Source organism: Acipenser ruthenus, chromosome 10, assembly GCF_902713425.1.
Source record: "Acipenser ruthenus chromosome 10, fAciRut3.2 maternal haplotype, whole genome shotgun sequence".
NCBI classification, from domain to species: domain Eukaryota; kingdom Metazoa; phylum Chordata; class Actinopteri; order Acipenseriformes; family Acipenseridae; genus Acipenser; species Acipenser ruthenus.
Window position 1 is genome coordinate 27,817,730 of NC_081198.1, and position 20,202 is coordinate 27,837,931.

At 37.2% G+C, this 20,202-nt stretch overlaps 1 protein-coding gene across 1 annotated transcript; it reads left to right on the forward strand.

The window, feature by feature from the left end:
* The first annotated feature begins 10,219 nt into the window (after window positions 1–10,219).
* On the forward strand, window positions 10,220–19,698 carry LOC117402114 (motor neuron and pancreas homeobox protein 1). The gene is made up of 3 exons (XM_034002984.2): window positions 10,220–10,680; window positions 16,234–16,394; window positions 17,082–19,698. Exons 1-3 carry the CDS (start codon window positions 10,230–10,232, stop codon window positions 17,385–17,387), a joined length of 918 nt encoding a protein of 305 aa, XP_033858875.1. The 5' UTR covers window positions 10,220–10,229; the 3' UTR covers window positions 17,388–19,698.
* Window positions 19,699–20,202: the final 504 nt, after the last annotated feature.

A 20,202-nucleotide genomic window follows, 5' to 3' on the forward strand; every position in this document is an offset into this window, starting at 1 on the left:
GAGTTAGGGCTCTGGACTCTTGACCGGAGGGTTGTGGGTTCAATCCCAGGTGGGGGACACTGCTGCTGTACCCTACGGTACTTTACCTAAATTGCTCCAGTAAACACCCAACTGTATGGAGGCTGTGTGGTCCAGTGGTTAAAGAAATGGGCTTGTAACCAGGAGGTCCCCGGTTCAAATCCCACCTCAGCCACTGACTCATTGTGTGACCCTGAGCAAGTCACTTAATCTCCTTGTGCTCTGTCTTTCAGGTGAGACGTTGTTGTAAGAGACTCTGCAGCTGATGCATAGTTCACACACCCTAGTCTCTGTAAGTTGCCTTGGATAAAGGACAAATAATAATAATATAAATGGGTAATTGTATGTAAAAATAATGTGATATCTTGTAACAATTGTAAGGTGCCCTGGATAAGGGCGTCTGCTAAGAAATAAATAAATAATAAAGTGGTGCCCACGGCAGCTGTTCTTAAATTATGGGCTGTGAACACATTTCTGGCGGGTCGTAGGGTGGGAAAATAAATAAAGCTTTAAACACATTTTCCAACAAAAGCGTCACAGCAGTCTGTTGACAGTGCTGATCGTTTATATCAGCCAACTTTTACAGAGCTGTCCAATCATAATCAAGTAGATGCTGTTCACGGTATATACCTTATTCACACCAGACTCAAAACGAGGCTTGGAGTGCAGCTGCTAGCTTCCGGTCACTGATTGTCTCCAACTGCAGTGGAGAGAAGCTATGGCGTTGCACTGTCAAGAAATAATCAGTCGAAAAATATATCATTTCACCGATTTCCTAAACAAGAAAAATTAGGAAGGAATGGGTACATAAAATAAGAAGAGACTGACTGTATACAGAGGGCATGATTATTATTATTTTGAAAAGGAGGTGGGTGGGAGCAAAGACTCGTGAATCATTATATTAACCTTTAAAGGTTCACATTGCCATTTTGACTAAGGAAAATTATTCTAATGGTATATATTGTACATATGAATCACAAACATATTTCACTATTTTTTTAATATATGTTAATTTTTAGAAAGTTATTAATTGTATCCCCAGTGCACATTGCCCTTTTTAGATGTTAAAACTCCAAATTCTGTACATGTATTATTTAATTATATATATATATATATATATATATATATATATATATATATATATATATATATATATATATATATATATATATATATATAGTCACAAATTTGATTACATTTCAGTTATACTGTCCGGGAGCCAATTGAGCATTTCCAATCAGTCCTAAGCAATAGATAAGTAAGATGCAGAAGCTTGAGATTATGCATGGATACTAAAGGGAATGTGTCTTGTGGGATGCAATGCCCAGTTTGTACTAAAAAAACGTATATGACACACTGAGTGTACTAAAAGAGTCTTTATTAAGCACAACTGAACAAAATTACAAAAACGTTTAGTAACGCGAGTTAACAAAACATATGCTTGAGTTACACAATACTTGGTCAGAAAGGAGATCCTTAACGTTACATTAACTCCAAATAAACTGAACTGGAATAACAGAAAGAGGGGCGTTTGGTTCTTGTTTTTAAAATGGCTTTACTTACCTTCTTATTATTATACTTCCACTTGTTCTACACAAAACATTGAATGTGCTAATGGAGCAGCGGATTAGTATACAACTGAACAGAATCTTAATAACTGAACAGAACTAAGCGTGGAGAAACAAACCAAGCCTAGGTTTTCGGATATGGTGTTACCTGAACCCTGTAGGTGACTCATTCTTTTTCATTGACCAGAACGCCTTAACCCTAACGCTAGATCCATTCTCCTGCCTCTTAACTGAATTTAGAAAACAATTAACACATGCTTATACCAAACCAATAAACGTGAAACAATACAGAGGCTTAATATCAACATTAATATTAATTAAAGTAAACACTCTCTAACTAAAACTGCGAGATCTAATCATATATCACGAATCTAGTATAGGCTAGTAGCTTATTCACTTTCCGATCACAAATACGCTTGCTAATTTACCTTCTACTTCATGAATATAACCCTCGATCCAATTGCTGTACCCTTACTGCTGTATGTTTTCTGGAATCCTCGCATTATTATCTGCCCAATTATCAATTTCTTCAACTTTTATTTGAGGAACACATATTAAAGATTTCGTTCACAGTGATATTATCAGTAGCTGCGGCGGCCATTACAGTTACTTGCACACCAAGCCTCGTTTTCAACCAAACATGGTCGCTACGTGAATAAGACGTATTCTGAAGGCGAGTGAGTAGCCAATGGGAAAATGAAAGATCTGACAGCTGTCCAATCATTTGTGAGCGAGGCGGGGTATTACTATGCCTGGTAAACACTGAATTTCGTCGACTGTTATTGAGAAAAATAATAAATTTCAGCATTTAGAATTACATTTTCTCTCTATATATTTTTAAATTTCACCAGACAGGGGCTCCCGAGTGGCGCATCCAGTAAAAGCGCTCCACGTGGAGTGCCCTATAGTGTGGACGTCGCGAGTTCGAGTCCAGGCTATTCCTTTGCCGACCAAGGACGGGAGCTCGCAGGAGGCGCGCTCAATTGGCCGAGCGCCGCCTGGGGGGGAGGGAGGGTGGGTTAGGTCGGCCAGGGTGTTCTCGGCTCACCGCGCACCAGCGACTCCTGTAGTCTGGCCGGGCGCCTGCGGGCCTGCCTGTAAGCTGCCCGAGAGCTGCGTTGTCCTTCGACGCTGTAGCTCTTGGGTGGCTGCATGGTGAGTCCCAGTGTGAAAAAAAGCGGTCGGCTGACGGCACACACTTCGGAGGACAGTGTGTGTTTGTCTTCGCCCTCCCGAGTCAGCGCTGAGATGAGCCTAAAAATAATAATAAAATAAATTCTTACCCCGTAGTAGATTTAGTTACGAATCCACTTTATCTGAATAATTGTACTGGATTTAGCTTGTCTGTGTAAACATGCTATAATATATATATATATATATATATATATATATATATATATATATATATATATATATATATATATATATATATATATATATATATATATATTCTATGTCGCGGGAAGGCAGTGTTTAAGACAACAACCTATGCAATAGTCAGCGTGCCGCAAACAGATCAATTTATGCCCATGCCCAATTACTTTGACGACCACTGGTCTATAGTAATGCGCGTACGTTCAAAACACTCTGCTGCGCTTTGAATAAACAATTTAATTCTAATACGTATAGGGCCTATAGACCATATTTTCTAATCACTTCTTAAATAAATAAAACCAGCTACATTTAATACATTTAGCCTGTTCGTTTTATTTAATTTATATTTTGTTGTTAGTAACATATATATATATATATATATATATATATATATATATATATATATATATATATATATATATATATATATATATATATATATAATTCTAAACATGCGTAAAACGTGTGTGTAATAATAAATGTGTCTAAACGAGACTAAATATGAATGTCATTCTGTTTTTTTTTCTTTAAAAAATTATATAAATAAAAAAATATTCAAAACATGTTGTATAGGAAAAACTTTGTAATCCCTCGAGAATAATTGTTGTTTTTGAAGCTAAATAACTTAAACCAGTATGCTTGAAATAAGGTCACCCGTTAGCCATAGGCCTGTATTCCAGTTTACTGTATTCGTGTGTGTGCGCGTGCGTGTGTGTGCGTGTTTCTGGGAGTAGTACAGTAATTTTTCTTTTTCTTTTTTCTTTAATGTGTATATAGTTAATGTTGGTAATTGTTATTTTTTGTTTGCTTTATATTTGAACTCCCTATACGTTTGTAGCTACAGTTACAGTTTATATTGTTCTGTTGGTTAATTCAGTTAGCTTTAGCTGAAAAACGTTTTGGGGCATACACATGTAATAACATAACTGTAAAAAATGTACGTAAATGCTTTGAACTTAATGTACTGTAAAGTGTTTTGAGCGTGAGAGTGTTTTGAAAGTACGTAGAGGAGTGTTTTGAACGTAGAAGTAGAGTGTATGAACGTGACCTGAGTGTTTTGAAAGTGGCTAGTAGAGTGTTTTGAACTAACTACAACTCCACAACATCAGCTTACTCTTGAAGGTAATATTGCGATGGAGAAATGAAATGTGCATTTTATTTTATTTCAGATTTATTTTTATTTTCGATGCATTTCAGGTTTTATATTATTTTGCTGGAAAGTAGTAACACCTTTTTTTCCTTTTCTTCACCTTGTGTAAGGATAGGTTATATACGCTACTTCCAGCCTCCTGGAATGAGGTCAGGTTTAAGAGATCAGCGTGCGAGTTATCCGGGCAATATCATTGTTGATGTGTTATTTTAATAAGCGAGAAACTGTTGTATCAAAATGATGTGTGCACTGGGACAAACTAAATTACAATACGACCTGGTAGTATTGTCGCTAAGGACAACTAATTAGAACCAGACATGTAGATTACTGCGACACGCAAATCACCATTAGTGCAAAAGCCGTTTTTTGACACGTTTAAACTGAGGTGCTTGTGATAAAAGTAACAGAGGACCACAAAACCTCTGCGCGCACACACCTCCTCTTAATCTCGCGGAATGGGCTTTCACAGTTCTGTACGTAGGCTACATTATTGAGGTCTAGTGTGTATGGGACTAGCACTATACATATCGCTTCAGTCACATCGTAAATGTCAAATTAGATTGCGTTAAACAATTGTAATGACCACAACAATAGCTGTTGCCATGGGAAGGGTATTCTCGTGTAGCTTGTTTTGGTTTACAACAATTTACATTAGAAAACCACTGGAAGATATTAAAACAAAAAAGTGACAAGCATTAAGATGAATGGACTGAATTATATTATTTTTAATTCGTGCAGGACTTTGTCGTTCGTTCACAGAAATATATGTAGTTTGGATTATAAAATTTCTAACAAGCTTCAAAAAGAAGGCAGTCGAGAGCTCCTCGGCTTTCTGTGATCTGTCAAAGAAATATCGGTGAAACTTTATAAAATACAATATAATTGATTATAGGTTTAGATACAGGAATTATTATAAGACTATGCGTATAGGGGCATAGAAATACACAGAGGCTACTAGATAAAAATAAAAAAAAAACGTATGCCACTCATATTTAACAATTTATAATAAACGAATCATTTCTGTGTTAATTTGACAAATGTGTTATTTTCATTGAAATGGTATTCATTTCCTATATTGCATAACCATGCATGCAGTGTATCTAATGATGCGAGAGAGTTTCCGCGGCTGAGGAAACCTCGGTGTCTTGGTTTGAAAAACATGACCAGACCCCCATTTGCAAACAAGGGACCAGGCTTTATATTACGCCATTCAACTACCACACTATATTTATAAACAAAGGAAACAACAACAACAACAATAATAATAATAATAATAATAATAATAATAATAATAATAATAATAATAATAATAATAATAATAATAATAATAATAATAAATTAGTAGTAGTAGTAGTCATCGTCGTATGTATGTATTATAATAATCATTATAAGAGAATAATACAAACTGGAGCTTTGAGACCCCAAATCGCATGACTAATGGAAGTTTCAGTTAATGTAAGCTATCCTTAATTTCTCTTTTTTTTCTAAATTGCAAAAGAAAAAAAAATACAATCTTGTTGTCGTGTCTCAGGACTTTGTTATCCAATATCCTTGCTTTAAGTTTCAAATACGTTTAATATGCATCAGAATTTGATTTAAGGGGCCTTTGCTGGCCCGACGTTCTATTGATTTTATAATTAAAGAAAATGTTTTTAAAATACAATTCTAAATACAGCATGACTTAGATATATAATATTAAATACATGTTTATAAAGATGTGTTGCAAAGCAAGAGCGCCTGGAATAACTGATGTAAACCGAAAAATGATTTAAGATTGCATTGAATCATATCAAGTGACGGCAAATTAGTCATAAATCGTGTGATGTCACAATGGTAGTGAAACAGGTTCTGTGTATTTTCAATTGGCAACATAAAGAGGTACACTAAATTATTACTGCAGCATTTCTGGAACAGTGTTTTAATGTGCAATCTGGAACATTATTGTATTATTTGTATAGTAACCTATCATTTCTAGGGTTGATAAATAAAGTGAAAAAAGAATAAATAAAACGAAATAAGAATGTACTTAAGGCAATAATTCCATTCTTCCACCATTCTAGAATTAAAGGCAGAGGCGCCCACGGGTGTAGTGTCATGTGTTTTTATTATTTGGTTGGATTTGCGTAATACATCTTCAAATCATCACATAATTACGTCACCAATGGTTTAATTACATAAGCAACTGCAGAAAAATGTCAACATTTATAAGGCGAAACCCGGTGGTCTGGCGAGTCTAATTTTTTCCAGGGCCAATCTAGTTTCTCCAAGCGCTTCTGGGCGAATCCCGAAGTTCCCACTTTTATTCAGCACACCGTCGCTACATTGTTGTCAGAAGTGAAGGCGAGGCAGGTACCCGCTCACACTTGGAAGCTGGCAGAGGAGAGTGTAGAAATGCAAAACTGGACGCCCAACATCAATGTTGAAGCATTGGGCGAAACTAGACTCGCCCAAATTAATGGCATGGGCGACCCAGATTCGCCCAGCATCGATTTTGAAGCGTTGGACAAAACTAGGCTCGCTCGGGCTAGCCCAGTCGTCTTTTTCAAGTTCTGGGCCAATCTAGATAGCTCGATTGGATGCGGGCGAGCGCCGAAAAAAAGTGGTAACTTCGGGATTCGCCTAGAAGCCCCTGACGAAACTAGATTGGCCATAGAGTTATAGAACATATATAATAGGTAGGCTACTCGTTTGGATTATTTAAATATCTGTGTCCTCATATGTAGTCAACACAGATTAGAGAATGTAAACGTTTCAGGCATGTCCGGCGTTATGGGCGGGCCATCGGGGGCCTGGCCCGTCCAGTTTAGGTCCAGTGCCCCCCAGTTTCAGATTCTAAATGGATTCAGTACCGTCAGCTTCCAGTTCTAGCGGTAGATGCCCGCTGGAATGTCCCAGCACCAACTGTGAATCAAATTTGAAATCAATCCATGCAAGTGCTGGCTTTTTCTTTTTGACTTGCTGTATTTTTAAGCGTAGTTCACTATTGGACAGTGAATACTAAACAAAGACAAATTTAATTATCCACCAAAACCAGCCAATCAATACTTTGCATCGACGAAAGCAGCCAATCCTATACCTGCAACTGCCAAGAGCCAATCACAGACTGTCAGCTCGAATGGAGCACAGACACAGAGTCTTTCAACAACAACAAAGCGAGACGCGGACAGTTCAGTAATATTGCTCCATTCATATGTAGATTCAGGAGAGAAAAGTTTTGGCTGAAGGTAGAAACATGGTGAGTTAGGAGGCATTTTAGAGTGGTATTTAATGAGAGATTGTATTGGTAGTTCACACTCCATCGTACACGGACGGTCCAGTAGTTGCTCCGTTCATTCCTCAGGCAATGTCCAGATTATAAATAGGGGTTTAAAACCCTAACAAGTTAATAAAACATTTAAATCGATTTACTAATTAAAATGCATCGTTTTTCTCTTTATATGTATGTCATCCTTGTTTTTTTCATTTTTAAAAATGGTTGGCACTATTTTCTTAGAACCTCTTTACTCAGCGGAAAGGTACCCGACAAATCAGTACAAGTTCAAGGTAAATTTAGGGTTTATTATTATTATTATTATTATTATTATTATTATTATTATTATTATTATTATTATTATTATTATTATTTTTTAAAGAAAACAATTGTAAAATAATTTTCTAATAGAGATAGTGCCCTCTCGATGATGGCTCTGCCGTGTGAGAGTTGACCTTGACTTTCGTTAGTGCCCTCGCCTTGGGCTCTGGACACATAACTCGGTCAACTATCACATGTAGAGCCATCATCGACGGGCACTATCGCTTAGCCTAAATAAAAAAATAAAAAAATAAAAATAATAATAATAATAATAATAATAATAATAATAATAATAATAATAATAATAATAATAATTTAAAAATGTCTTTTAAAAATAGTAGAGAATACGAGCAAATTGATTTGTTTTTCCAAAATGAGCCCGCCTTAAAATAGTGGATGCCCCCCCCACCCCCACAGCTTTCATGCTGCCACCGGGCCTGATTTCAGGGAAAGTATAAATAGAGTGTAATGACCAATTCATATTTGTATTCCTTTGTTTATTTTGTTAAAAATAATACATTGTTTATAAATTTATAAAATAAAGAAGAACGAATGGAAGACTATTTTCCCATGCTGTGTGTAACTAATGTACACATTGAATAATGTGTGTGTGTGTGCTTGAAGAGAGGGTTACTACATAGATAACTCTGTCAAACAGCTCGCAGGGTTTGGTTTGCGTCGTGGGGGGTCTCCGTGTCCGACACCTGCACACATTCCTTCATGTCGTTAACAAACGCTGTGAATGGGCTGATTGTGTTTGGATACAGGGGCGAGCTGGAGCCATGTTTGATATAGGATTTTTCTACTGTGTGCTTGGTAGAAAATGTGTTAGTTTACAATGCAAACGCCAGGTGAAATGTTGCTTCTGACACCTATGTGTGCAGCTGGTCGTCTCTATATAGACGCAAATTTGAGAGAACCACTGACAAATCGATGCTTTGTTTAACATTTCAATGCATGATACGATAAAATACGTCCATTATTATTATTATTATTATTATTATTAGTATTATTATTATTATTATTAGTAGTAGTAGTAGTAGTAGTAGTAGTAGTATTGTTATGCTATCCATGCATATTGTTATGCCTCTATGTGATTCCTGGTATCTACATTTCGTTATAAATATTTATGATTCTAGGGCATCGTCATAATCTATAAACTAACAAAGCTATACATAAGTTAATATATAAATGAGGTCTATAAGCTTTTCTCCATTGCCTATTTGCAGATGAGAAGCCCGAAGATAAAGCCTCGTCGATCCTAAATCATCGTCTCTGCGGCCTTTATAATTGTGGCTCGTAAAATTTAATTACATCGCTATTTTAGTCTAGAATTTTAAAATCAGCAAATCGTTAAAATCGTACTAATTAAAATATAAATCATATGCTATTGGGATAACCTACTGTATAATTCTGTTCATTGGGGACTAAATTAATATGCTGGTCTAGGTATGGGACAAATATCTATCTATCTATCTATCTATCTATCTATCTATCTATCTATCTGTCTGTCTGTCTGTCTGTCTGTCTATCTATCTATCTATCTATCTATCTATCTATCTATCTATCTATCTATCTATCTATATGCTAAGGCAAAGCGAGTTATGGGCCACCATTTGTAAATTCAGGTTATTACAGAATAAATGCAGAATCTTTGTATAGGCTACTTCTGTTTCAAAATGTATACGGACCGTTACTTCACATTTTACTTGTGCTTTTTCTACCAATTTGTGAAAATAGACCCATCAGAATGACAATTTGTGCACTTGCAGGCAATAGCCGAACTAGTCCTTGACATCTGGAACGCGCCGGGCGGACCCGCTGTTTATATAGAGGGCTGCTGAAAAAGGGATTGTGAGCGTGAGAATGGCGTGTTTGGATTTGATCCCGTTGAGGGGGTGGATCAAAATGAGGGTGTAATTAGTTAATTAGAGAGCTGTCAATGGGGTCGGTCCTCTGGGGCCGCGCTCAAAGCCAATGAGAGTCGCTGGATAGAGGGGGGCTAGTGTGGGGCAAAGCGTAAGGAAAAGTTGCCCAAAACAGGACAGTTTGTGAGAAGGAGGGGTTAGAGCCAACAGCGCTCTGTGACAAGTGGAAACGCAGAGCAGAATAGAGAAGTCCGGCAGATTTCAGGCGATATGATAAAAATACATTTGGAAGGAAATTGGTAAAATACAATAGAGAGAGTCGAACTGCTGAATGTGCCTATCAGAAAGGGTTACAGGCGAATGCATGTATCTATGCACTGTATAATAAAGATCACGAGAAGATAGTTTAATTGCTTCAGTTCAAAGACAGTGAAGTGTTGAGAAATTCAGATAAGGCTCGTACAATGACAGGACAGCTAAGGTTTACTCATAACTAGAATACAACGTTTATATAAACTTTAAGACAAGTTGCAGAACAAATGTGTATTCTCATATAAGTGGGAGTTTATAGAGCAGGGTGTAGGGTTATTTCACAGTCAGTTTAACCCAGGTCACAGGGCAGACCCTCGAAAAATCTCAGTTATTAATAAGCAGTCTCAGTTAACAATAAGCAAGCAAGAATGATGGATAAATCTAAAAACTTCCGCATAGATGCTTTGCTGTCTGTCGAGACTCACAGGTCCGTTCCTAACGCTTCCTCTCCAGGTCTGAGCGGAGACAGACCCTCGGGGAGCCCCGGCAACTGCCTCCGGACAGAGACGCCCTCTCCCCGGTCTACGGTGCAGCTACAAGCAGCAATCATTCCCAAACCAGGTCTGCTGAACCTGCCGCACCCGGGACTTACATCCTTCCAGCACGGTGCCATATCTGCCATGTACCCGGCGCCAATGTATCCGATCTCCGCACTTGCAGCCCAGCATCCCGCTTTTGCCTACACCGGCTTCCCGCACCTGGGGCAGCCCCACCCGGAGCACCTGAAGGCGGCTGCGGCGGCTGCTGCTGCCGGATCCTTCCCACTGGAGCACTGGATCCGGGCAGGAATCATGGTACCCAGACTGCAGGACTACAACTGTAAGATTATTATTATTATTATTATTATTATTATTATTATTATTATTATTATTATTATTATTATTATTATTATTATTATTATTATTATTATTAGTAGTAGTAGTAGTAGTAGTAGTAGTAGTCGTAGTTGTAGTAACTGTCTGTTTTAATTGTTTCTATAGTGCTTATAACAAGAAGAATGAAATAAAATATAACATAAGAAATGACATAAAACAATAATCTATGTATCGGGGTGGGGGCATGTACAGTCTATAGCCTATAAAATAAAAAATACATTATAGAAATTCAATAAATTATAGCTTCTATGTGATTTTCTTTTCCATTCATGTGTTGAAATGAGTTTATTCTTCTGAGGGTCTATTAACTCGTTTAAATATGTTCATAAACACCGGATGACTTTTTAAAGATGATCTGTAATGTACTGCGTCGATCAGATCATGTAAGGCAGAGGTCCCCAGCCCTGGTGTTTTACAGCATCAATGGCTTAAGATCTGTAACACCTTTTAATCTTAACTAATTAAGCCAATAACTGGTGCAATTAAGTAACTGAGAACTCGGTTGAAACGAAAACCAGCAGCCCCAGTAGGTCTCCAGGACCGGCGTTGGAGACCCCCGATATAAGGTAATTTCACCTATTATTTAGTATTAAAAACTAGAACTGTAACGGTTTTTTCCCCTGCATATGCGTAGTTTTATAAAAGATAGGTTTGCGGAATTTCTAGGGAGAACAGAGGTTCTGTGGACTCCGTAGTTTTTTTTTAAAAAACGCTTTTTTGTAATTAAAACGAATACATAAATACAATAGGCTACATGTAATGCCTAACAATTTGTTTTTTTAGTGTCATTGTTTCTAATATAAACGTTTGTATAACACATGCTACATGTAGTTATTACATTGTAGTACCACTCACACCAACGACTGGCGCTTGTCGAAACCAACGGTAAAATAAACCGTAACCTCTTACGAAAAATACCGCTGAGGACTGTGGTAAAATTAAATCAATACCCTATTGGAGATAAAGAGAATAGTTGAAAAAAAAAGATTTTGCTGATTTGTATAATTTGAATACCTAGTGCACCCTACAGATAATAAATCATCCACTTTAAAATAATAATCTCACGAGACCCTGGTACAAAAAACAAACACCTAATTCACGTACACGATTTAAAATATCACCAAAAATGATTACGCGCCAATAATAATGGTTTATCGTACCGTAGCCTATACAATTATGTTCACACATTTAACACAATTTAATTGATAAACTCGATTAAAATGTGTGAAACAACTTCAAAGTGTTACAATGCACACTGTAGTGTAAAGTCAATACTTACAAACTTGTTTTTAAAATCTGCCTCAATTTCAAATTACATCTATTTATTATTCAAATACAAAACAACTTGTTGAAGAGTGTAAATATAGCGTAATGAAGTAGGCTACCCGTTATTCCTGGTTACGCAGGCCTAATCTGCTGGTGTCTGCAGCACCATTTTTAACGTAAGAAATTAAATAGCCGTTGGGCTAAGCAACAACTCGGGAGCGTTGTACAGTAATTTAAAAAATATTCTTTTTTTCTAGTTTTAAAATATTAGCACCGTTTTTAAAAATGAGGTCTACCTTTAATGGCCAAACATTGCCCTGTAGTAAAAACGTAATGCGTTTCACAGACGCAACTGTAATAGGCTATAGTTTGTCTTTTGTTAAACATTTGTTTACCTTTCCTTTAGGATAGTCATCTGATATTAATAATAAAACGAAAAATAAAACACATGAAAAACACACTTATTTTGTTATTGGTTAATTTTGCATAGGCCTATCTAAAAATACAATGTGCCTATGTTTTCTTCAAGAACGAGTTTTCTTAATGTCTTTAAACGAAGTGTAGTCTTATTAGTACCAAAAAATATAACCTCTTGCTTTCAGAGTTTGTTGTTTTTCCAGATGTAAACGATGCACGTTTGCACTTTTGAGTACAGATAAATCTGGTCGAAATGGCCTTGTAAATTAGATCCTCAAAAAAAGGGAAGTTGCACATTTAACTTCAATTTTTGAGAATCTCAACTTTTCAATATTTTATAGCACTTATCCAGTGATACCAATTCCTTAAAAAAAAGCACTGAGAACTTATTACTTTATTAAAATGCAGATATAACGCTCTAATAGCATGATTATCAAACAGCACAAAACATTCACGTTTTAGAAATAGGGCCTAAAGTTAATGGGAAACAAGTATAGACAAACAATACATTTAACATTTAACAAGTATTAAACCGTTGAGAATAATATTCATAGGTAATATTTAATTTCATTATATATAGGCATACTACTATCCAACGCTCTGTAATCCAGTAAAAGTAACGTCCTGGTTTCAGTTAAGTTTTGTAAGAATTATTTGGTAATAAATAACTGTCTGATGTGTGTTTATTTTTAGTTGATGATGCAATAAAAAAAACGTCATCCCATGGATTTCTATACTTTATTTTTTATTTTTTTTTTATTTACATATAGCCTATATATATATATATATATATATATATATATATATATATATATATATATATATATATATATATATATATATATGCATGCAAACCAGTATTTACACACCTCACTGCAGAAGTTTACAGATTGAACATAAACCGTTTTTAGATTTATAAACGCATCCTAGTGTTTAAACGCACATAGACCAACAAAATAAACATTATTGTGTAAATTTAAAATCTGTTGAATCTCCATCACATCAATTATAAATGTTCACAGTCTTCACAATAGAGAAGCCTGCATAGCAATAAAAACATTTTAAAAAATCAGGGGGAAAAATAAATAAATAAAGAGCGTATTAATGGGTTATTCATATTAAAATGTGGGTTGACCCGTGTTTAGAGTTCGCGGTCTTTAGCCTCCCAGAACTTTTATTGGGTAACAGAAAATGGTGCACAATACAAAATCAACGCAGAAATAATGCTGTTTTCGAATAGATAAAGGGTTAACATGATTATTCGTGGGTGTTAATAATCACATGCGCTGGTGTCGGGTTTGTAACGACTGCAGGCTGTGCTCAAAGCAAATAAGTACATTTATGGCTTCTTGCAGTGTTACATTTTGGAAATCGAACGACAGTGTTTTTTATTATTATTATATTATTAAAGGACTGAAAATGCAAAGAGGAAATTAAAACCTTGGAATAAAACACCTGGCTGAGATAGTGGCGATATTGGCACATAAAAGTGACAATTAAACGAGCGCAGGCTATTGCAACAGGTGCGTTTGTGTACAATGCACCATGCAAATCCAGACAGCCGATTTAACCAGTAGCAGCGCGCAATCTTTCTAAATTCCGTTCGTTGTCGTGCATGGGATATGCTTAGGCTTTGGTCCCGATGTTGTGGTCTACTGTATTTATATGGTATACTTCTATCTTCAATTGCATTTAGCTATCAACCATTCATTCTAAACGAAAAAAAAAATAATTTTACTTCGTTTTCAATCTACGCATTTTCTCAGTATCAATCAATAATAACGAGAAGGCGTCTTTGAATGGAATTAGATAACCTATCTGAGTACTTTACCTAGGCTTTTTTCTCTGCTGATCATAGCAGGGCATGAGGCTTGTTAAACTGTGTATGCTGTCTTACCTTGTTATATTATTCGTTTATTTAGCAGACGCCTTTACCCAAGGCGACTTACAGAGACTAGGGTGTGTGAACTATGCGTCAGCTTCAGAGTCACTTACAACTACGTCTCATCCGAAAGACAGAGCACAAGGAGGTTAAGTGACTTGCTCAGGGTCACACAATGAATCAGTGATTGAGGTGGGATTTGAACCGGGGACCTCCTGGTTACAAGCCCGTGTCTTTAACCACTGGACCACACAGCCTCCTAGTACCTTGTACAACATAGATAACATGCGAGTGTTAATAATTAAATCTCACTGTTGTTAATGATCATCTTAATTGGCATTCAAACATCCGTGAGAACATAGAACACAAAAGGATGCAATATCAAAGAACAAAATTAACCAAAAGCAAGCTTCTGTGCGCCTCTCTTCCTGCGTGTTTGGGCCCGTCCGCCGGCATGCAGTTTTTGTATAGCCTAATGTCCCAAACAAAGGGCAACCTCGCGGGGCCCCCAATTCTGCTGGGGGTCAGCTACGCTATAGCGTAATTTGCGTATAGGTTAATCAGGCATCGGTGCTGCAGTTTATATCATGCCAACGTTAAAAATCGTCGAGAAGGAAGGTACACAAAGTAGGCTTGAGCGAGAACTCAGTCAAGCGTAGGACCTTTCTTTAGCTAATACTGCAGTTTGCAGCGCCTCTTGGTCAATTTGCTTCAGACAACAGCGTTGTTTACTGATCATTAGTCAGTTTTGTGGTGGTAATCTTATTAGTCTCCGCCTGGATGATTGGACAACACGTTTTTTTATCCGTGGTTCTGTGTGATAAAGATGTCTAGTCGCTGCCATTTCTTTACATCGCTGTAAATCTTTAGCACCTTATATAAATATTAAACTTTTCAGTTTTGTTTTCTTCATCTTTAGATATATAAGGTACATTAAATGTTATAGTCACTTACAGACTAGGCGTGTATATGACAATTAATATTGAACATAGACCTATATGTTCGGAAATATAACCCTTCAAACACATATGGGAATCCATATATACAGGCCTCCTTATATTAAAATATGCTCCTATAAAAACGTGTAGGCCTATATGTCTTGCTTAAAATATAATATTGAAAATAAACGATATGTGCATCTCGTGAGGTATGCTGGAGGCCACCTGTCGTTTATTAAACATGATCCCCAGGTAACCTCTCACATCCAGGTCAATTTACAAAACAGGACTGTCTACACCTGCAACAGCATAAAGATTAAGTTCAAATTATTCCTCACAGCTACACAGGTGACCTTCCATACATTCAAATGCTTATACCTTCTCAATCATTTTAATATATATCCAATAATGTTTTTTTAATTACTTGCAGTTTTAGTAGCTATTGCATATTACAGACTGCATGTAAAAAGCTGAGAATATTTCATTTTTTAAATGCATACTGTACAACAATATAAATCTAGTATTAGTGTAAGCAGCAATACTGGTATGTAAAAGATGAGGATTTATAAAATATATTTGCAGTACATTTTAGGCATTACAGTTCAAGCATTACTGTTTTGGTTTTGTGTCTACATTGTACATGTTTAATATTAAATTGTTTATTTTTATCAAAGAGAAAGAAAATACTACTTATATTATTATTATTATTATTATTATTATTATTATTATTATTAATAATAATAATAATAATAATAATAATAATAATAATAATAATAATAATAATAATAATAATAAATCAACAGATTCCGGGTAATAAACATTTTTTTTCAAAATGCAATGAAGAGACTAGGTCTGTTTTGTGACAGTTAAACATGTATTGCTCATATGCTTTTAATTATGCACCTCAGACATGCATAAATACTGATACAGCCTATATGAAGATAATAACCCCTCTATATTGTTGTATTTTTGATGATGTATATTTTGTTCCCAGCAGCCCCGCAGTCTGGCCTGATGGGGAAGTGTCGCCGGCCACGCACCGCCTTCACCAGCCAGCAGCTCCTGGAGCTGGAGAACCAGTTCAAACTCAACAAGTACCTCTCCCGGCCCAAGCGCTTCGAAGTGGCCACCTCGCTGATGCTCACCGAGACACAGGTAGCATCACCTGCTCTAATACATTATATATATATATATATATATATATATATATATATATATATATATATATATATATATATATATACAGTATATATATATATATATATATATATATATATAATCTTGCACCTTATTTCTTTTTCAGCAGCTCACAAAATACCATAATAAATCAGTCCCATTTCAGAGTACGCATTTGACTGGGGTTCTTCATTGGAACACCCTGAAACCTGTTAATTATACAACAGGTTTCGCCCCTTTCAGTTTATGAGATGTTTCTGACTGGCTGAGCTGATGACATGCCGTGACTGAGGGGGGCGCAGTTTCTGACTGGCTGAGCTGATGACACGCCATGACTGAGGGGGTGCAGCAATAGGAAGGTGTCCGGTATCATTGACACCTGTTTCATTTGAGCAAAGATTAAATTGAAAATGATTGGAGAAACAGTCCCTGGTGATTCTCTTCCCCAAATCGTGGAAGTGCCAGAGCCATTGCAGCTCACTGTGGAGTCACCAGGAAAATGTCCTTTGTGATATCTGGCCCAGAAGTATAAAGACAGGTCAATCAAATTAGCATAGACCATGCATTTGCACTGTATGATAGTGATGATCTCTTTAGAAAGGAGGCACCATTAGAATATAATTTGACTTGTTGTGCAAAGTCAATGAATGTGTGTTCTGTTGGCAGGTGAAGATCTGGTTCCAGAACCGGCGGATGAAGTGGAAGAGGAGCCGGAAAGCCAAGGAGCAGGCAGCACAGGCCGAAGCTGAGAAGCAGCGAGGGGGGAAGCCCACGGACAAGCTGCTGCCTGGAGAGAGCCGGCCCAGCGTGGGGGAAGATGAGGAGGATGAGGAAGAGGAAGAGGAAGATGAAGCTCAATCACACCCCACAGACTACCTGCAGCATGCCTCTGACCTCAGCTACAGCCCCCACAGCTCCTGCTCTGAGGACGAGCTTGGCATGACTGACAGGAAAATCAGAGCCGGCTTGTGAAGGAACCCCACTGAAGAGACTGGGGATTTATTTATATGGGGAGGGGCTCAATGTGGGGGTACTGCTTTTTCAACTGCTTTATTTAAAATGGGGGGCATAGCTCAGTGGAAAGAGCTTCTGGACTGCCCCACTGTCAGTTTACCATTATTTATAAGTGTGAGTGAGTGTATGAATGAATCGGGGTGTCACAGTGGGTTAAAGCCCCAGACTGTATATACTAATATAAGTAAACCAGTAGTAGAATATCATGCTCTTTCCTAATTCTGAAAGTGCAGCAACTGAACAGATATAATATATCAAAATCACAATATTTCTATGGTTATACTTTTACTTCACCAAATCTTCACACCATTGAATGCTGGTAGTTACTGGCATTTAGGGTTTAAAATTGCAGGCATTTGGGGATCAGTTGGCTGAACTTTTCTATGTTAAAGATCAGATAACCCCAAGTACAAAGACACCAGCAAAACGAGTCACCCAGCCCCTCTTTACAGTTATTAGATTTGTTGTGGATGAGGGTCTGTGTGTTTGTAGTGCCACTGCTGGAGTTCAGAGCATACTGAGCTAAAACTTAGTCAAATAAAGACCACGTCCCATTTGTTTTGCTCCTTTTAAAACATGCTGCAAGATGAGGTGACCTGAATTAAAACAGAGAGCTGGTTCACTATTCTTTAATTCCTGGCTAGGGTCTGAATGCAGCTCAGGTCACAAGTGAAATGTGTCCCCACTCGAAAGATGACCACAACTCAAGGGCAGGGGGTGTTCAGGCCAGGATTCAGGTGCACTTGCTTGCTAAGCTGCCTGACTATAACCAGCACCATTGTCCCTCACCTTTTATGAGTGGCCATAAAAATGAAGAACAAAATGGCGCACCAAAGATAAAGTGTGAAATGGAGCTACAGGTGAAACCTGGTTACTTTGTATTGAGCTGGACATTGTCTGTCGGTGCCAGAAGTTATGTATGGAAAGTATAGAAAATGAATGTATTTAAATGTGTGTACCATAGTAAAACATAGCAAAGTGTTGTAACGCATTGTGAAAAACAAGGTAAATCATAGGTAACGAATAGGAAAGCATTATAAATAATGCATGCTAAAAACCATGGTAAACTACGATCTTATGGTAAATGAATAGAGTAGTATAGGGAACCTCCAAAAGTACCATGGAAATAGAGGCTGTCAACTGGAATTAAAAGCTGTCCATTGCTGTAATAAGATATCATGAGCTATAGTGTGTTAAAGTACACTGCACAGTACTTCTGATATGGCAGTAACAGTAATTGATAGTGAATGTGTATTGGTCCATGCTATTGTGATGCCATTGGTATGTCAGGATATGAACATGTTCCATCTGTGCTCTCAGTTGATGGCTGCCTCATACCATCCTGGCTGTTCTGGGGTTGCTGTTGTCCAGTAGTCCAGAACCATCACATTGGCATTGAAACTCAATGAGGAAGGGATTGGCTCATGTAATGGAAATGCATTTATAAACTATCAAGCCCACAACGGACAAAAGGGTCATTTCACCAGAACATGTAGAGCCACTGCATACAACAAGCTTTGTATAAGGATGAATGGAGAGAATACAATTCCGACTTGATGAGATCACCAAGACAAGGACAGATGTGATGTACAGCAGCCCTGCAGTCAGCCAGGACAGAATGCAGATGTGATGTACAGCAGCTGTGCAGTCAGCCAAGACAGAATGCAGATGTGATGTACAGCAGCTGTGCAGTCAGCCAAGACAGAATGCAGATGTGATGTACAGCAGCTGTGCAGTCAGCCAGGACAGAATGCAGATGTGATGTACAGCAGCTGTACAGTCAGCCAGGACAGAATGCAGATGTGATGTACAGCAGCTGTGCAGTCAGCCAGGACAGAATGCTGTTTTCTGTGTGAGGTAGCCAGTGATCCCTGAAGCGTGGACTTTTCATAGAACTCAAAACAACTGTGAAACATTTCAACTCTTTTTTATTTGAACATTTTAAAGGTCGGAACAGATGCATTATTTAATTTATTTGTATTTTTGAAATCTATTTATCTCTTAATTATTCTGTATATGTGTGTTAATGTCTTGGTGGAATAATGGAAAGGCTGTCCATGTGTAGAGAACTTACTGTTTCTGTTTTCTTATGTGAGAAATTCATCAAACCCCAAAAATAGTTTGGAGTAAATAAATGAAATAAAAACGTGTTCAATGTTGATATACATTCCCAGCAGACTCTATGAGTCAGCAACTAGTCTCCATTTCTGCCTAATCATTATCTTAGCAAGTTTACAGCCACATTAGTAAAATAAATTTGCATTTTCGTTGCGGCACTTAGCAAAGTAAGCATTTTGTCCTATGTACTAAGAGGAAATATGTTAATGAAGAGAGTCGCAATATACTATTTGTTACGTGATCTCTATTGCGAGAGTCGTGAGAATTTGTTGAAATAAAACTAGCGTGAGTTGAGTTGTGGTTTGCTGCAGCAGAGGGTGCCCGAAGGATAACGTCTATACATGCAAGGTTGCAAGAATCAAAATAACATTGTTTTTGTTAAATGTAAATGTCATGTGTATAATGAATGCATTCTGTTCTGTCTTCATTGTACCTATTTTAATACTGTATTATTGTAACGTACTCGGGAATCGCAGTGACTAGGAGGCTGAACAGGGTTGAACGCCACGTTTATTGACAAAGGATCGAAATGTACCAAAACAAAAACAAAATGCGATGTGCTGTCACAACAATTGCTGGGTTGCTGTTGTCCACAACCACGCCGTAACTAATCTTTTTATTTAGTTCTGTCTAATACACACTGAGCTCCTTCACG